The sequence below is a fragment of the Aquila chrysaetos genome, chromosome 11 (assembly GCF_900496995.4).
Source record: "Aquila chrysaetos chrysaetos chromosome 11, bAquChr1.4, whole genome shotgun sequence".
Lineage (NCBI taxonomy): Eukaryota > Metazoa > Chordata > Aves > Accipitriformes > Accipitridae > Aquila > Aquila chrysaetos.
In genome coordinates, this window is record NC_044014.1 from 34,216,351 (window position 1) to 34,230,765 (window position 14,415).

The 14,415-nt window shown below is 41.5% G+C and overlaps 1 protein-coding gene across 6 annotated transcripts; it reads left to right on the top strand.

Moving 5' to 3' along the window:
- Positions 1–2,384: 2,384 nt before the first annotated feature.
- On the top strand, positions 2,385–11,780 carry CDK1 (cyclin dependent kinase 1). 6 transcript variants are annotated; one of them, XM_041127469.1, is made up of 9 exons: positions 2,385–2,493; positions 3,449–3,574; positions 3,706–3,756; positions 5,223–5,379; positions 6,519–6,642; positions 7,029–7,199; positions 7,757–7,920; positions 8,051–8,192; positions 11,436–11,780. In XM_041127469.1, the coding sequence occupies exons 3-9, from the start codon at positions 3,720–3,722 to the stop codon at positions 11,547–11,549; spliced, it is 909 nt and encodes a 302-aa protein (XP_040983403.1). In that variant the 5' UTR covers positions 2,385–2,493; positions 3,449–3,574; positions 3,706–3,719; the 3' UTR covers positions 11,550–11,780. The 6 variants fall into 6 exon arrangements, with proteins under 6 accessions (XP_040983403.1, XP_029887075.1, XP_029887076.1 ...); XM_041127470.1 differs by lacking the exon at positions 2,385–2,493 and adding an exon at positions 3,149–3,291; XM_030031215.2 differs by lacking the exon at positions 3,449–3,574 and having other exon boundaries at positions 2,390–2,493.
- Positions 11,781–14,415: the final 2,635 nt, after the last annotated feature.

The following is a 14,415-nucleotide window of genomic DNA, read 5'->3' on the forward strand; positions in this document are numbered from 1 at the left end:
AGCTTACTGTTATACAGAGGGACAGAGAAAGCGAGTGCAGAGAGTGTGGGCATGGAGCACGTAGCACCTCTGTCAGCGTACATGGAACTATGCCATGCACAACTGTGCTGTGAAGTGACAGGGACAAGCTGAAATTGGCATAAGCTGCTTTCAGTCTATACCCACCCTCACGGCCACTGAGCACTCTTAGCATGCACTAAGGGCAAAGCAGCCTCCACTGTTCCTGAAGAAAACCACTGCACACAATCGCATTCTCCGTTGCTATAAGGTGTTGGTACACAGCTACTAGTCCATCGAACACGGAGACCGTGGCAAAATAATTTCCCTGAGCTGCTTACCTGTGATTAAGCCAGCACAATTGGTGCAGTGAGGCAGAATCACAAGAGCAGACGCGAAGGCAGGGGCAGTTAATGCTGGGCTTCGAGTGCAATGGCAATCAGATGATCTCCAAGCCATCCACCTCCTAGGTTTTTTCTAATGGTGTCAGAAAAGGCTAAACTTGTCATCTCAGGCACTAGCTGAGGGGACCACCGCCTCGCACAGATCACGGTGTTGCATGCCACTGGCTCGTGGAGCAGCCTCCTCACGTGTGAAACAGAGGTAAGGCTGCCGGGCTCCTGTGTAAGAGAGAGCTGTTCTCCTTCGACCAGCTTTCCTTCTGGTGCCTCCTGGTCTTTGCCACTCAAAACTCATGAGGCAATAGGATATATGGAAAAAGACGTATTCTCAAAGAATTTGAAAATTCAGTGAGCACTCTGAGAAGGTACGGTTAGTGTCCAACAGAAATGACTGTATGAGCACAGCTATATTATATATATATGTATATTTAAACTAAATCTGGTTAAAACTGGAAAAAAAGAAAATGTCACTTTCAAGAAAATTCCGATCAGTATATTCAGTACTTCCAGACACAGTGTATTTTATATATAAATATAATCTGTATATATTTTAATATAACTTATATTAATTTATAGTACTAAATGTTCATGATACTGCTAACTACCCCTCCCCTGCCCCCCACAAGTTAACTAAAGGTTACCATATGTCTGGGATTTCCCAGACATGTTTTCTTTTTATCTGAAGGAAAAGGTGGACTTTGGCCACATTTCTAAGGTCTCTGGACAAGGATTAGTCCAGCAGAGTCAGCAGCAGTAGCTCCGGTCCTGTGCTGGCTGTAGAAAGCAATCCCCCCAAAGCTGTGGAGCGTGCACAGGCGAGGCTAAGAAGGGGAGAAGCTGTACATTTCTGTATACAGCAGCCTGCCCTGCTTGCACTGAAGAGGAGCAGCAATGCTGTCCTTCAAGGATGATGTAAGCCAGTGCAATGAAGTAATTGAAAAATGCAGTTACTTCAACAACATGGAGTGGTGCTTGTATCTCACTCCTGCAGGGACTGTAGGTTTCCACAGGAGCACATTGGCCCAGGGGTGTTGGTGCCGATGAGAAATGGGTGGCAGAGTGGGTCAGCAGCATCACAGAATCCACAGTGAAATTATCCTGTAGGGGAAAGACCTATAAAACTAGAAACACATTTGCTTTGCAAATCTATTTAGCATTGAAATTTCTAAGTAACACAATTTTGCAATGTTTGGAATAGTATTTTCCCAGGCTCTTTTTTTTTTTATATAAGTGTATGGCATTACTACTTCCCCAGCTACTGATGGAATGAGGTTGCAACTGCTAGAGCACTCCCTGAGCAAAGCCAGCAGATGCCTCTCTAGCCTCCGACCCTTCTTTTGGAAGCTGTGGTAGCATAGGGACTAATTGTTCTTAATCTGGGAGCAGTGATACAGAACTTTAATTTGCCTACAGACATATGTCCCGGCTTCTGGGGAATTAAGTTACCCAATGACCTTTTATTAATGCATGTACTTTAAAACCAGCTTCAAAAGTCACAGCAGTACTTCACAGATCAGCAGCCTTGCAGCCACAAATAATGAATTTATGCTTTAGCCGGCCGTGGCATCTAAATCTAAAAGGCTTCCTTGATTAAAAGGAGCAGGTGCAGCCACGAACCTAGGTCGATCCAAGTACGATTACGTTCCCTATACCATGCAAACAGCCTAATGTGTCATTTGAGCAGCGACCAGTTCACCCATCAGCGCCGTCCCAGAGCAGCTCATTGCACGAGTGCCCTCGTATCTCACCATTTGGGCAAAAAGGTTTTAGACTACAGGCAACTACCCGCCCGCGCCAACAGCCCTGCCTCCCCCGGCACCGGCCGCGAACCAAGCGGACGCCCTGCGCATCCTCAGCTTGCCGCGCCCGGCCGCGCCGGTTCTACCACGGAGGCAGAACCCGCCCTTCAGCCTCTCTTTCGCGCCGCGGGAGCGCCCCGCATTGATTGGCCGCTTTGAATCATCTCAGCGCGGGGCCATTGGCGGAGGGTGGCGGCGCGCGGCTAGTTCGAATGCGCCGCGCCCGCCCCTGAGCGAGCCTGGAGATCTCTTTGCGGCGGGGAGCGGGCTCGGCGGCCGCGGCGGCTCCTCCTCAGGTGCGGGGGAGCGGGGGCCGGCGGAGCGCTGACGGGACGGTGCGGGGACTTGAGCCCGGGCAGGCCGGCGCTGGCCCCGCGGAGGGGCGGGGGAGCTGCTTTTCCGCGGCCGTTGGTGCGCGCGGCCGCGTAACGGCTGCGGGGCGAGGTTGTTCTTCGCCTCCTCTCGCGCGGGGTCGCGGGCTGAGCCCGCCGCTCCCCGCCCGGCCCGGCAGCGGGGCGAGCGGCTGACAGGCGGGGGAGGGGGGGTGTCGGCGCTTTTCCGCTTGTGCCGCGTCTCGGCCCTCGCCCCCCCGGCCGGGCGGCGGAGGGGACCCCGCTCCCCGGTGGGGCAGAGTGCTGGGGCGCGCCGCGGCCCCCCCGTCCCTGCCTGAGCGGGACGAGGTCGCCCGTGAGAGCTGGCGGCGGCGGCGGGGGGGGGGGGGGGGGGGGGAGAAGGCGGGCAGGGCGCCAGCTGCTCGAGACGGTACGCGGGCCCGGTTTCGAGGCGATGCGACCTGTGACAGGAGCCGGACCGAAATGGAAGTGTGCTCCTGACCTCGGCTGCGCCGTTAGCGGGCTCTGGGCAAGCGCTCGCTGCCCTTCCTCGCTTGCTTAGTGACTGCCTGAAATCGGAAACCTCCTCTGGAGCGGCAGGTAACTACAGATTCGTTTGTTACCTCGCAACGCCTCCGAACCTGGTATTAAAGCTCAGCTGTGCTCAGTGAAGGAGGTCAAGAGCAGCATGGAAGGTGTGAAGTGCTGGTTCCACCAGGTGCTGATGGCTCCTAGCATCTTGTGCCTGTTAATGTAGTTTAGGTTTGTAGCTTTGAAGACTGTGCTGTGTACTTACCAAATGATACGGGGCTGGTGTTCCTTGATGTTGCTAACATCAAACCGTGTGAATTTTAGATAGTAGGGTTCCCGCTAGTGAGTAGCTACATAAAACTAATGAGTAGGGTGTGGTTTTTTTCAGTTGCTTGGATGGGCTTTCTTCACAAAAGCATCTTTCTCCTTTGAGTTGGTGCCCACTCATCCTTTGGGATGTAGTTTTTCTAGTCAGAACCCTGAATAAAAACCTGTGTTTTTGTTGTGGAGAACGGTAAGTGTTCCATGTTACATCCTAATTATGTAAGACAAAACTAGCTTCTAAAGACCTGGCATAATTTCAGTGACTTGGCTGTGTTTGGGACAGCAACTCACCCTCATGGGTTTTTTTCCTGTTTGTTTCAGGGATAACCATAGCAATGGATGATTACACAAAAATAGAGAAGATTGGGGAAGGTAAGTATGGAGAACCATGAGGCTTGTAATGCCCCACGATTTGAATTATCAAGTGTGTCATAGAAGCTCTGTGCACTCTGGCTGTTACAGGAACTATTGAGATTCAACTAACTGGCAAAATAAGCCTGTGGCTTACTGTGGTAATTATCTCTATACATGAAAGCTTTCAGACTGCCCTTCTTTTGAAGATGACATACATGATCTATTTGAAACAACTGATCAGTGTTGAGAAGAGTCTACCTTTATATTGATGGCTAATGGTGTGATTTTTCTCCAAGAGAGGGGAAAAAAGTATGTTCTGAGGCCTGAAACCAGCTTTTCAATGTAGGAAGCTCCTTCATTCCTTTGTGTATGAACTTTTTTACCAGTTGCTCCTGAAGTTGCACTGCATGGTATACTTATTTTGCTTGGAGCTGCTGGTAGGGAGTAGTGGCTTGTGGTTTGTTCTGCTCAGATCATATCTGGTCAATATGGCTGTCAAGGGAAAGAGCAGATTGTAAACCTCTGGAGGAGTGAATTTTAACAATTAATTTGCTGTAAGGCACTAAGAAGATTGCTTCAATGCAGATGTTAGTCACAAACCCCCCTTTCACTGGAAATCTAGCCTATGTTAAATGTGGAAGCTTTATGTAGTGTGTTTTATAATGCTTTAGCCTTATGTAGACTTGAGAACTTGCGGTACATTACTCTGAGAAGGTGCTCTAAGGTAATCGCAAAATGTATGGGCTTGAATCTTGTAACAAAGCTTTGTAACTGAAGCCTTGTGCATTAATCCTTCTTCCTGAAGGAAACTAGTTTGTTTGAGATTAATCTGATTAATGCTTCAAGAAGGATGAAAAGAGAATACATAAGCTGTCTTGGTTTGTTGAGGGTTCTGCTTCTGTGAACACTGATGATTAAAATAGGTTATTGATTTGAGATTTACTACTGGTTCTAATTTTAGCTTCTGCTGAGACTCACAGCACTACCCTCTCTCCTGCACTGAGGATTGTGCTAGAGGTATTTCTATAGATCTGACAAATGGATGGACAGTTTCTCCAACTGCAGAGGGAGCACTACTTTTTTTGCAGCTAAACCTTTAACACTTTAATATGATGTATCAATGGCAAAATCATAACCCCTTGGGGATGAAGAGGTATAGTGCTCTTGCCTGAAAGTTAATCAACCCGGAACTCAAATAATATCTGACTTTACAACTACATCTTCCACATATTCAAGTTTCACACTTAGGCTACTAAGTACCCTGTCCTAACAAGTGATACTGTTTATAGGTGGCATGCTTTAAACAAACAAAACTATTGCATGGTAAAATTGCCCAAACTAAGTAGTTTGTAATCAAGCCAGATACTTAAACAAAAAATGCTTGATTGCAAGGACTCTTGCCTATGTTGGCAGTTCTTATTTGCGAAGACTTATCTGTACCTGAAGCTGGTGTTTCCTATATGTTTCACTGTCTTTTTGTTCAGGTACCTATGGTGTTGTGTATAAAGGTCGGCACAAAACCACAGGCCAAGTGGTTGCAATGAAGAAAATACGTCTAGAAAGTGAGGAGGAAGGTGTTCCGAGTACTGCTATCCGAGAAATTTCTTTATTAAAAGAGCTGCATCATCCCAATATAGTCTGGTATGCATATACTGGTATTTAGCTAAACCCTTTGAAGGGCACTAGGTCCCTTCAGGTAAGAATTTTTTCCACCATTCTAGTGAGGTGAGAGCTACTCACTCTGCTTAATACAGGGTCTGCTTCGCAGCAAATAGCTGTAGTCCCAAATCCCATGTTTATCCCAGTTTTCTAATTAAGATTTCCTCATGCTGCCTCTTCCAGTTCTAGTAGTCTAACATTCTTGTTGATTTTTGTAATTTATGTAAATTATCTTCAGAGTGGTTATTGTCAGAATGGAGACAGTGTACCTCATGAAAACTGGTTGAAGCTGTTACTTTAGTCAGTCAGTGGCATTTTATTTGCCACCTTGGAATAGACCATTTGACTTCAGTGTTCTTATGTAAGCCTCTGTCATCAGTCACTTCCTTGCTGTTCTATAGCAGAGATTTATGTGTTGTGTTATGATGCTGTCATAGCTGGCACATCTAAGCTATGAGTGAAACTTCCATCAGTGCCTCTTTGACATGTAGAATTGATTGCATCTCTTGTCTTCCCCACAAAATATTTACTTGCGTTTTGATGCAGCAAAATATTTTATCGCTAATGTGACTTAAAACTGGCCAAGTTCCAGCCATGTAGTGTCTCAGTGTACGTATGCTTGGGTTTAGGGACCCTTACAATCTATTAAGGATGAAGGAGATACTTAAAAACCTGTGCAAATCCTGCTGTGTCTGCTAGGTTCCTATTGTAATATTCCCTTAAACCCTCCTGGTAATTCAGGCTCTGCTGTAATAAGCCAGCTTCAGGTAGAAGCTAGGCACCAATACTCACAGTCTCCTTTTTTTTTTTTTTTTTTTTTTTTTAAGGCAACAATATTTTTTCCTCAGACTTGCTGTGCCTGACACTTAGGCGGGAGGGAACCTAAGTTTAAGGGGGAAGCATATAGGTTTTTATCTCAATCTGACACTATTTCAGATGTACTTGATTTTCCAGATGACAGTATAACTCACCAAGTCTGTCAATCTTTGAAGACTGAAAGCTTTTTTAAGACTTTCTTAATAGGAACCTGGAAATGTCAGCTTGTATTGCTGTTGAGAGGGAAAATGTAACTGTGAGTCCATGTATTTTGCAATGGAGTTGATTGTATACTTGATTTTTAGTCTTCAGGATGTTCTCATGCAGGATTCAAGATTGTACCTCGTCTTTGAATTCCTTTCCATGGATCTCAAGAAATACTTGGATACTATTCCATCTGGCCAGTATTTGGATCATTCACGTGTTAAGGTAATGAGGACAATTTCTTAATATGAGAGAAATTAATCTAAAGATGACCTGCAAAGGTATAAGCAGCTCTTATTTTCAGTATAATTAACTCCTTGAGGAGAAATGAAAGGTTAAAGAACCAGCTGTGGATAACAAGATTAATGTGAGTTTTGCTCTCAAATGCCACTTCAAATTCTTTTCGTTACTGAAATTAAACTGCTTTAAGGTTACATAAAGAATTAATTTGTGTGGCTTTATGATATTAACTCTATCTGCAATGCTTTGGATCTCTATTTCCTACTACTATGGGGAGAGCTAATGTGAGGGAACAGCTTCATGTTGCAGAACACTAACTTGTACTAAAGGTTACTCCTTTTCTTTTTTTTCTCCCACTTCAACCTTTCTAGAGTTACTTGTATCAAATCTTGCAAGGTATTGTCTTCTGCCATTCAAGAAGAGTTCTGCACAGAGACTTAAAACCTCAGAATCTCTTAATAGATGACAAGGGGGTGATTAAACTGGCGGACTTTGGATTGGCTCGAGCCTTTGGAATTCCAGTGCGGGTATACACTCATGAAGTGAGTTGGAACACCCTCTTGGTGATTTAGAGAATGCTTACTACCTTCCTAGTAATAACTGAATATGAAACAGCTAAAATAGAATCAGGGAGTTTTTGAAGTCATAAACTAACTATCAAAAAGTTACTCAATAGCTTTCCATCTCCCTGATTGTGGTTTTACTCTAAGGTTCCAAAGCATCTTATGAATCCCACTATTATTACCTTGACAATGCATCAGATGGGCCAGAACTTGTTGCTCACTGTCTTGTAAGGGCATTTTTGCTTCACAAAGTCAGGTTTGAGGGTTTTAGTGGATAGGTGCTAAAGGCTTCCTGCTCTTTGGGAAGTGGTGTAGGCAACTGCTTTGCTTGCAGTAGAAACTGCTGCAATGGAGTTAATGTTTGTCTATAAATGAAGTCTGAAACTAGTCATTTCACTAAAACTGGTAGCACTGGCTATTATTTTAACCAAAAAACTGTGAATGCTGCTTAATAATGAATAAGCCATTGTGCTTGCAGTCAATTAGAGGACCTAATTCTATAAACTTATAAAAAAAGAAATTTCCTTGTTCAATAGGTAGTGACACTGTGGTACAGGTCTCCAGAGGTGTTGCTAGGTTCTGCTCGTTACTCTACTCCTGTGGATATATGGAGCATAGGTACCATATTTGCTGAGCTGGCAACTAAAAAGCCACTTTTCCATGGGGACTCAGAGATTGACCAGCTCTTCAGAATCTTCAGGTATGTCAGGGTGAACCTTTCCTTGCTACTTGTGCAGCATTGCACAACAGTGCTGTGTGCCTATTGAAACCGTAGTAGTGCATACAGATTTCAGACTAAACTGCTTAATATATTGCTTATGCTTGCATAGAGCTTTAGGGACCCCCAACAACGAGGTATGGCCTGAAGTGGAATCCCTGCAAGACTATAAAAACACGTTCCCCAAATGGAAACCTGGCAGCCTTGGAACACATGTCAAAAACTTAGATGAAGATGGACTTGATCTGCTGTCTGTAAGTAGTCTGTCTTAAACTGCTGATTAAGAAGATGAACAGGTTGTTTCAACTATACTAATCAGTCTTGGCTAGAATGAAGATATGGAGATCTTCAAACTATCAGCAGTGGTATGGGCTGTCATTCTTGTAGAATTGACACCTTGTATGACATTCACTCACCTCTTTCATAAGTAATAGATGACTAGACTACTATTCTTCTCATTAAGCAATTATGCCTCAGCTTTTCTATACTAATAAGCCAGATACAACTTGAAAGTGAGGATGAGCTTTTACAAACAGGTCTAAGTGAAGGCTCCTGCCCATAAACTGTAACTGTCACCCTCCTGGTGCCAGCACTAATTGTGCTGTGGCTGTATGACTGTTGATCCGGTTGGAAATGTTTTTCTTTTATGGTAGCATGTGGATTAATCTTGGTGGGCTCATCTTGGTTAAGCTTTCATGGTGGTCTTACCTGAATAAACAATGATGGAAACAGCTGAATTTATTGATTAGCTGTGAAACCAGGGACTTGGTTTAAGTCAGTCTGTAGTGTCTGTCTCAACTGCCTTCAAATTTTGAGCTAAAGATTTTTGGCTGTGGTGGTTTAACTTTTAATTGGTACAGTTTGTGTCTAGTGTGAGCTTACTTTAAGTTCTGTGGCTGTGCAGTTGAACTACCATGCTAAGCTTTTATTTGACAAGGTCTTCATTAGGCTTTTCCATTTAATGCTCTTCCAGCTCATGTGCTGCCACTGCAGACTAATTTAGATCATGTCTTAAGTGTGATGTTAGATGTACCTACATGTAAGAATGTACCTTGGTGACTTATCCTTTGGCTCTCCTAAAGCTGCATTTATGCAGTGCAGACTTGCATATGGGGGGGTGGGGTGGGTGCTCTATGTGTCTTAAAATAAGCTGAAACTTCAGAACCATCTTGGTACAAGGGGAACCTTGTACAGCAGTTACCTATGTAGCTGGCTTATGTTTTATGTGGTCACGAACAAAGTAGTTTATTACCCATATTGGTATGGCTATGGCAAAATACTCTGAATGAAGCAGTGTTACCCAAGAAGCTCAAATGACCACAATTTCTCACAATTTTTCTTTGTGAAAAGAGAGTCACAGTTCAGACTGACAACCTGAACAACATTTGTTAAACATATAGTTGTTTTGGATAGTTCTCTGAACCTTGTAGCAGTATTGTTTTACAGAGATAACTGACTTAAGCCAGGAATAATTCCTCAGTGTCCACTGACAGCATCATTATTAAATTAGTTTGAAGTAGAATTGTTAGTGATTGTATTTACAAACTAAAATCAATTGAACAGGCAAGTGAATCTTGTTGATACAGTTGTGTAACTGGCCTGCTAAGTACTCATCTGAGCTTAGTTGTGGCTTCACTGTATAAAACCAATGTTTTGGGCTGCTGCTAATAAAGGCAAAAAAACCCCCCTAGTTCCTCTAATGGTGTTAACGCAATACTAATCTCAAAGCATATTAAATTCTGTAAAATCTTGTATAGTTTTGCCTTAAAATAATAAACATTGAAATTTTAGCTTCCTATTAATGCCTGGTAACAATGGTATGGCTGAATTCTTAGGCATCTGGAATCCATTTAAGTTTCCTATGGCACTTTTAAGCCTGAAGCAACTATATAACTTTAAAGGCAAAAAAACTGAATATTTCATTCTAGAGCACAAGCTCAGATGTGCCAATGAAAATGTTAATTTCTCCTTCTATAGACTATTGCAGATGGAAGTAGTATGTAAAATAGCTATAGAAAATGGGTTCAATGTTTTTGTGTTAAGACCAATTGCTTGAGTGAGGCTGTAAACTTAAGACCTTTATAAGCTAAATGGCTGCTGTTGCCAGCATTTCAAAGCACTTAATGGCTGTCATCAAAAGCTATGGTCTATCAGACACCAAGTTGCAGGAAAAGCTATGTTCCAGACTGCTCAGAGAAGAAATGGTCACTTAATCTATCAGCTCAAGTGCTGTAGCCTCAATGTCACAGCATCCCTTTTCCAGAGAAATTTGCCCATTTTTGTCTGAGTCAATTTTAAGAAAATCTTTGATATCAGTATCAGATATAGGATACTGTTGTTCTGGGATATAGCTAATGGGAACCTGTCACAAGGTAAAATTGGACATGCAAGGTTAAATCTAGAAACAGTGTTGCATTTGGCAGGAGTTCAGAGAATATAAATGGAAATTCAGTGATTTAAATCAACTTGGAAGACTCCCTGTAGGATGAAGTCTAAAGATAGTTAAATGTCAAACTGAATACTGGGCAGAGTAATACTGGTTAAGCTTTTTTTCTGGAAGACAAATGTGTTGTGGGGATGGGGGAGAAGCTGTGGGTAGAATCATGATTACTTGAATTGGAAATGTACTTTCCTTTAGTAAGGAGAAAAAAAAAAGCAAAAAATTTGCAGAAACTTTGCTAGTTTTAGGTCTAGCAGAAAACTGCTGAATGATTCCTTCATTCTTTTTTTTTTTTTTTTGGCCCCTTGTATGATATAAACTGTAGATGGTTTTGGTTTGGCTTTTTTTTTTTAAACTGCTAGCAGAACAAATCTCATCCCTGTTCTAGAAAGTTCTGGGGGCTATTTTAGGGTCTATGGCACCCCCTCTATTTGTTCTCACCAACTTTATTATTGAGGTCTTCAGCTGAAGTAACTTATTGCAAAGAAACTCATGTTTTAAAACTTTGGGTTTCTTCAGTTCTACCTGCTTGTATACTACTTTCTGGTTTGGATTCTGTAACTGAGTGATCACTTTTGTATTTCAACTGTAAACAGCTGCACTAAGCTGAGTAGAAGCAATTTGACATCAGCTTCTTCAATGTCAGTTTAACAAAACAAGCATAAGACCACTTGTCCATGTAAGCATTTTGTGCTTTAACAGCCTAAAGCTTATTATTTCCTTTAGTTGAGAAGCTGAGACTAATGAGTATTGCCACTTGATGCCTGGTTCTGGATTTAGTTCAGTGCGTATGGTACCCCGATACATGCATGGGCTTGGTTATTGAATGGGAGAATAAATGCGTTTCTTCACTTTCTGAGATGTTATGCACTACTACTGATGTACTCCTGACTTGTAGGCAGAAATAACTTCTCCCTTCTATGAGAAATCATGGAACACAGTGGGAAAACTTGTCTTTATGGTTACTTGATTATTACTATGGTTAAATATCTACCTATTTAACATGATTTTAGTTCCCATTTCATGAGGGAGTAAATGTGTTTCCTTTTTCTTCCAGAAAATGTTAATTTATGATCCTGCAAAAAGAATTTCTGGCAAAATGGCCTTGAACCATCCATATTTTGACAACTTGGACAAATCCACTCTTCCTGCTTATCTGATTAAGAAATGATAGACCTTTGGACTAAATCAACCAGAGTGAAATAATTGTTATTACTTTTATTAAGTTTGTCTGTCTGTAACTTTTATATCTGTCTTTCTGCTCTAAAACTGTGGCTGTGTTTTTAATTTGTTTTGGTTTAAATGTTATCTAAGTGTAAATATTAACCTATTAGTGCTGAGTTCAAATACAATGCAAATATTGCTGCCATTAATGCAGTGAACTTTGTATAAATAAAGCTTTAAATCCAATAAAGGACTGAACTTATTTCCAGACTATGGGTGCTCTACAAAAGGACTCTGTATTCTTTGGAATGTGCTGGTAAGGTACCACTTGTCTAAAAAAAGCTGCTAACCTAAACTACTAAATTGCTGTTCTTGATATGATAGGAAATTCCTCTGAAGTTTGAGTTGTTTCAGTATGATGTCAGTTAAAATTTTACTTGAGCATGGCAATGTGTGCCAAAAGACATATAAATTGAGATATTTTGAACTGAAGAATTGCAGCTTACTACTGAAGCCAAGTAGATGGCCAAACTCATTTTAAGGTTTTGAAGGTATTTGCAAAACAACATTTGGAAAAATCCTTGCTCTCTATCTTGAAGGCCCAAGAATTTACCTAGATTTTGGCATGTTAACTTGTGAATTGGCATAGTTCCAAATCCTGGACCAGTTAAGGTATGATATCTTAAATTTTACATGGACTGTCTATATACCAATGTGTAACTGCCTAACAGGGCCCCTTCCAACTGCTAATAGTAATACAGTTTTCTGATTCTTATTAAAGGTAGAGCACCCTGGATTATACTTGAATTTGAGAACTAGTCTGTCTTCATATAGGAATAGTCAAGTAATTGTTGACTTAATGTGACTGCCAGAAATTGTAATCACACACTTAGATGCTACATGTCTATAGTCTCCCATGATTAAAGGAGGAGCTTTATAAAGCTCCTCAGCATTTAACTTTACAGGTAAGAGTATTGTAAAAAGTTCAAGCAAAATTCAAAGGTATATACTAATAATGGATTTTATGTTAGATTTCCAACTGCTACCTCTCTTCTTGGCTTTCAGATACATCAATAGGCATGGTGTGCACATCCATCTTAAATTTTATTGGATCTAAGCACTGTGGTGCTCCTTTACTTGCTGGTTAGGGGCCAAAGCTTGCAGCAAAGTGTGGAATAGTAATGAAAGTATTTAAGTTTCTAAATCAGGCATGTGAAAGGAACAAAATGAACTCTTCATAAACAGTGAGGTTTGTAAGAGTTGTGTCCTACAGCTGCTGAAGAGTGAGACTTTGAAACAAAAGCAGTGGAGATGATGACATCCTGTTCCTCAGCTGATTATTGTGTCTATTGATGAGTAGCTGAAAGTATTAGTGTTAGACCTAGTTTTTGTTAACAAGTAGTATTTTTAGATGTAAGTACCAGCTGGGGTGTTAGCATTGTTCTCTGCAGAGTGGTTCTGAATCTCTAGAAGTACCTGGGTACTGCTAGCTTAATGGAATCATTTAGCAGTGGAGAGCCAAGGAAAGATTTTTTTTTTTTTTTTTGCAATTGCTCGTACAGAAAGTTACTTCTTAATTGAAGGCAGAGAGGAATAAGATTGCTATGGCTGACTCCTTTCTACTAATACCAGTGTTGGGATGCAATTTCAAGACAAACTAAAGTAGGGACCTAACTTAACTGCTTTTCAATATAGTAACTTGACATGAGCTTTACAGGCCAAGGGATAGTATTGCTGGTGCTAGCTGGTTACCTCAGTGTAGAAGAATGAGGAGAACCTAGTAGAAACTGCTCTGAAAATCAGAAGTTAATCTGTTCAAGCAAATACTGGGGACCTTAACACTTAGTGTCTCTTCATAGTGGACAGACTTTTATTTAAGTTCTTTGTGTGGAGAAGATGACTTCAGCTAGGCAAACTCAGGTTTTTGTTGCTTACAATACTGGTAAAGGCCTATTTTTGTCACATAAGTACTGGTGTCTGTTTCAGTTTCATGTAATGGGCTAAAGTGTTCACTGTATCTTAACTAAAAGATTTCAGGACTAAAATTTCTAAAGAAACCTTCTTTTTAAACAATTTACTACAAGTCTGCAATCTTTCTTTTTTACCCAAGCACTGTTATGACTGGTGTTGCAACACAGCTAGCATTGCAGCTCTGAATGAACTATTATAGTACTCCTAGCAAATAGGACAGAGAAAGGAACATAACACTGTCCATCTGTGTCTAAGGTCAGATAAGGTGATGAATATCATACCCAAGGACATGACTCATTTTAATAGCTCCATTCTGAAATACAGTGCAAAGTTATCAATGATGCAAATATCTTAAGGAAAAATACATCATCTATACTTCGTAACTCCCCTGCTGTCTAGACCTAGTATGTAGAAGGTTTGTGATGCTCAAGTTTTGGCCATCTGAAACTCCATTTTATACTGGTGAAAACTCGAGGTGCCTCACACTTTTGGGATTTACCCCACTGTGAGTAATAATTGGCAGCCCTATTTATTGATAGTGCTTTGGCTGTGTATTGTGAGGATTGAATTGCTGTAGTACAATGTTTGTCCTTCAGTTGAGAACATTGTAGTGCTTGGCAGGGTTTCACTGTTCATAATTTTTATTAGGATGTTTAGACAATTGAACTGTACTAAACTAACAGTTGGATATGGGCCCACAGGCAAAAGCCAGCATATTTTTTATAACTGCAGATGGAGAATGATTAGCTGAAAATAGAAAACATTGCACCTTTTCCGAAGTGACTAGAAGTCAATTTATTAGGTGTTTCCCTCCCCCCACTATATGTTCAGTAGACAGTACTAAGTTACTTAGTAATTAAGTTACTAAGTGCCCACTTACTGTTATTACTAGTAAATAACGT

Coding starts and splice junctions, on each gene's coding strand:
- CDK1 (XM_041127469.1), top strand. CDS start 3,720: ATGGATGATTACACAAAAATAGAGAAGATTGGGGAAG. Junction 3,757..5,222: donor AATAGAGAAGATTGGGGAAG/GTAAGTATGGAG, acceptor CTTTTTGTTCAG/GTACCTATGGTGTTGTGTAT. Junction 6,643..7,028: donor TGGATCATTCACGTGTTAAG/GTAATGAGGACA, acceptor CAACCTTTCTAG/AGTTACTTGTATCAAATCTT.